The 2,702-nt window shown below is 37.7% G+C and overlaps 1 protein-coding gene across 1 annotated transcript; it reads left to right on the top strand.

Annotated features, from left to right (window-relative positions):
• Nucleotides 1-441: 441 nt before the first annotated feature.
• Nucleotides 442-2,553, top strand: LOC109591108 (uncharacterized). Its single transcript, XM_020006904.1, has 8 exons — nucleotides 442-875; nucleotides 924-1,010; nucleotides 1,069-1,190; nucleotides 1,241-1,393; nucleotides 1,442-1,640; nucleotides 1,687-1,752; nucleotides 1,814-1,879; nucleotides 2,084-2,553. Exons 1-8 carry the CDS (start codon nucleotides 656-658, stop codon nucleotides 2,476-2,478), a joined length of 1,308 nt encoding a protein of 435 aa, XP_019862463.1. The 5' UTR covers nucleotides 442-655; the 3' UTR covers nucleotides 2,479-2,553.
• The last annotated feature ends 149 nt before the right edge of the window (nucleotides 2,554-2,702 follow it).

Below are 2,702 nucleotides of genomic sequence, written 5' to 3'. Positions count from 1 at the left end.
AAAAAGTAAAGTAGAGAAACAATACCTCATGGAAAAACAAATTACTAAAGGTATTGTCATGCGTGCATATGTATTATGAGACAATATTTAGAACTTAAAGCTCAAGTTACTGATAAAGAGAGGCATACTGCCAAACTAATGAAGGAGAAGGAGCAATGGAGTCAAACCAAAGGGACTAGTACCCAAGAAGTGCAATTTGATTACATGATCCCTTTAATGGGTAAGAGTATTATACTGACTGAGTGTATATTATATACAATTGATAGATAATTTGGAATGTCTGAGTGATGTCCAGGTAGCAGAGAAGAAGCTGTTCTTAATTCAAGGAGACAAACCTCAACTGATGAATTGGGAGAAATATGGTCTAAGGATTGGAGTACAAGAAGGAAGCCTATTGTCCTCTGAGACAGTAGAAGCAGCAGTGGTTGCTCTTGTAGGAGGACAGTTCGAGTTTCCTCCTAATACTGTCCTAGTGAGTGCTGTGTATGCAGTATCACTCTCAAAGCCTCTCCTCAAACGACTCAAGTTAGAGATACAGCACTGCATTGATTTAACAGGACGACCAGATCTTGCACAATACTTAAAGTTTGCTATAGCTCCCGTGAGCACACCCAGTCTTCCTTACCGATTCTCAACAGTCGGGGGAGGAGAGTTTATGTCTAATAGTGGATATGGATCCATTCAGCGTAATAAGTTTTGTTTGGTTTGTATACTGGGGGAAGAATGGACTAATGGAGACACAGAGGAAGGAGCTGAGGAACAGCAACCACAACAAGAGGAGAATGAGGAGGAGGAGGAGGGAGAAGGAGAGGGTAGTGACAGTGATGATGATGATACCAGCAGTACTCCACCAGGGGCTAGTGGAGCATGTAAAGGTTAGTGAGTCTATTGATGATAATGTAATGTATTCCACTACTGAATAGAGTCTATTACTAAAGAGACAAACCTTCCAACCAATACAGTGTCTGTTGCTGGTCCTGCTACTACACCAAACACTGATCATGTTAACAGTAAGTACATGCACACGCTCTCCTATTACTAATAATATTGTGTTTATTTATTTATTAGAAGTGCAGTCCACTGGTGTAAGGAAGGCTGTAACATATGCTGGTCTGGTTTATTATGAAGAAGATGGTGTAGAGGATTTGGTGACATTCACTGCTGCTAGGAATTTGGAAGCACTCATTCATGTAAAAATGTGTTCTTATATACACAATGTGTTTATTATATTATTTGATAGTATATTGAGCGGAAACACTCTGAAGCTAAGATTGGACCAGATATTTCCTTTAGTTTCAAGCTTCCTTATGATTACATTGAATTAAACTTTACTGCACCTCAAAAGAAACCTTTCACTGGATGGACACTTACTCCTCACACTGATCCTTGCAGAGTAAGCTAATTGTTATTTTATAACACTAAATCATATTCTGTTATATAGTTGTATCAAGAGGCTGTTGATAAATTTGGTGATAAACAGCATTCTCGTCCTTCACGTTGTCTCATATCAGTTTACGGATCACCTGATGCTGTCCCTTTTCTTAATTACTTCATACCACTGGAAGGTGTGGCTCATCCAGTTTCATTAAACATTCATAGAGCACGGAGAAATTACACTGTTCCTGTTCCTTCTTCAACAAGTAATAAATAAATCATTTCAATTGTTTTTCATTTAATGTTAATCAGATCCTACCTCCTCCTCCTCTAATGTAGTACATAAATCAATGCCAGTATCATCTATTGGAGGAGCTAGTAAGTATTACTGTATATACATGTATATGTATGTGTTTACTTTATGATGTTTATTCTTTAGATCATCCTCCTAGCAGTAGTGGCAATGACAAAACTATTGTAGTACAAACTAAAAGAAGAGAAGGAGGTACATGTACAGTGATTTTCCTTAAACTAGCATGATAGGCAAGCAGAAATGTGTTATGCACATGCTCTGTTGTGGTCAGTATTAAGTAGGTGCATTCATTTTATTCCTGACCACAACAGAGCATGATTTCAGCTTGCCTATCATGCTAGTTTAAGGAAAATCGCTGTACATGTTATGACTAGCTATTGACTATTGATATTATAGGTTTTGATATTAAAACAGCTAAACAAAAGATCAAACAAGTTATGATTGAGAATCACACTGATTTTGCTGGACTCCTCCAGTTTTCTCTGGTCCATGTTGCTAACAAACTGTTTGAGGTTCATATAATTCCCCAGGAAGTTCAGAAATCACCAACTTATGATGCCATATCCACCTGTTTTCTATCTATGATAAATCTATTGGACTCTAAGTCTGACCTAGAGAAGCATTGTGTGAAGTATCTAGAGGCTCTGTCTAGTGTTGGGGGACCAATAGAATTTGCTGCTAATCTCTTGAGGGAAAAATGGACAACAGCTCTGGAGGGTGCACTTCAGTTTGAACGGTCTGTGAAAAGAGTTAGAACTAATGATTTTGAACTTGATGACTTTAATTTTTAGCTGATATTATTTTCTATTTTAAAATCTTGTATTTATGTGATGTTCCACTTTTTTGGTTCTTTCCTTTCACTCCAACTCTTTTTGAAATACTAAATTAAAAGAGGCAATGAAGTAGGTGTGGCTCATCAAATCTTAATCAATAAATGGAGGAAACAGCATCTCCTGCCAAAGCCATGGAGCCTAAAGCCCTCCATACACTAGGCAACATGTTGCTAGCAACTTCT

The sequence above is a fragment of the Amphimedon queenslandica genome, unplaced genomic scaffold (assembly GCF_000090795.2).
Source record: "Amphimedon queenslandica unplaced genomic scaffold, v1.1 AMPQUscaffold_8950_Cont19110, whole genome shotgun sequence".
Taxonomy (NCBI): Eukaryota; Metazoa; Porifera; class Demospongiae; order Haplosclerida; family Niphatidae; genus Amphimedon; species Amphimedon queenslandica.
Note: the sequence above shows the minus strand (reverse complement) of the source record. Positions and strands in the feature narration are given on the sequence as shown.

Bases quoted from the DNA above. Each gene is read 5' to 3' on its own strand.
- LOC109591108 (XM_020006904.1), top strand. From the start codon at position 656: ATGTCTAATAGTGGATATGGATCCATTCAGCGTAATAAGTTTTGTTTG. The intron at 1,191-1,240 runs GTAAAAATGTGT...ATTATTTGATAG, and splicing joins ATTTGGAAGCACTCATTCAT to TATATTGAGCGGAAACACTC. The intron at 1,880-2,083 runs GTACATGTACAG...TTGATATTATAG, and splicing joins AACTAAAAGAAGAGAAGGAG to GTTTTGATATTAAAACAGCT.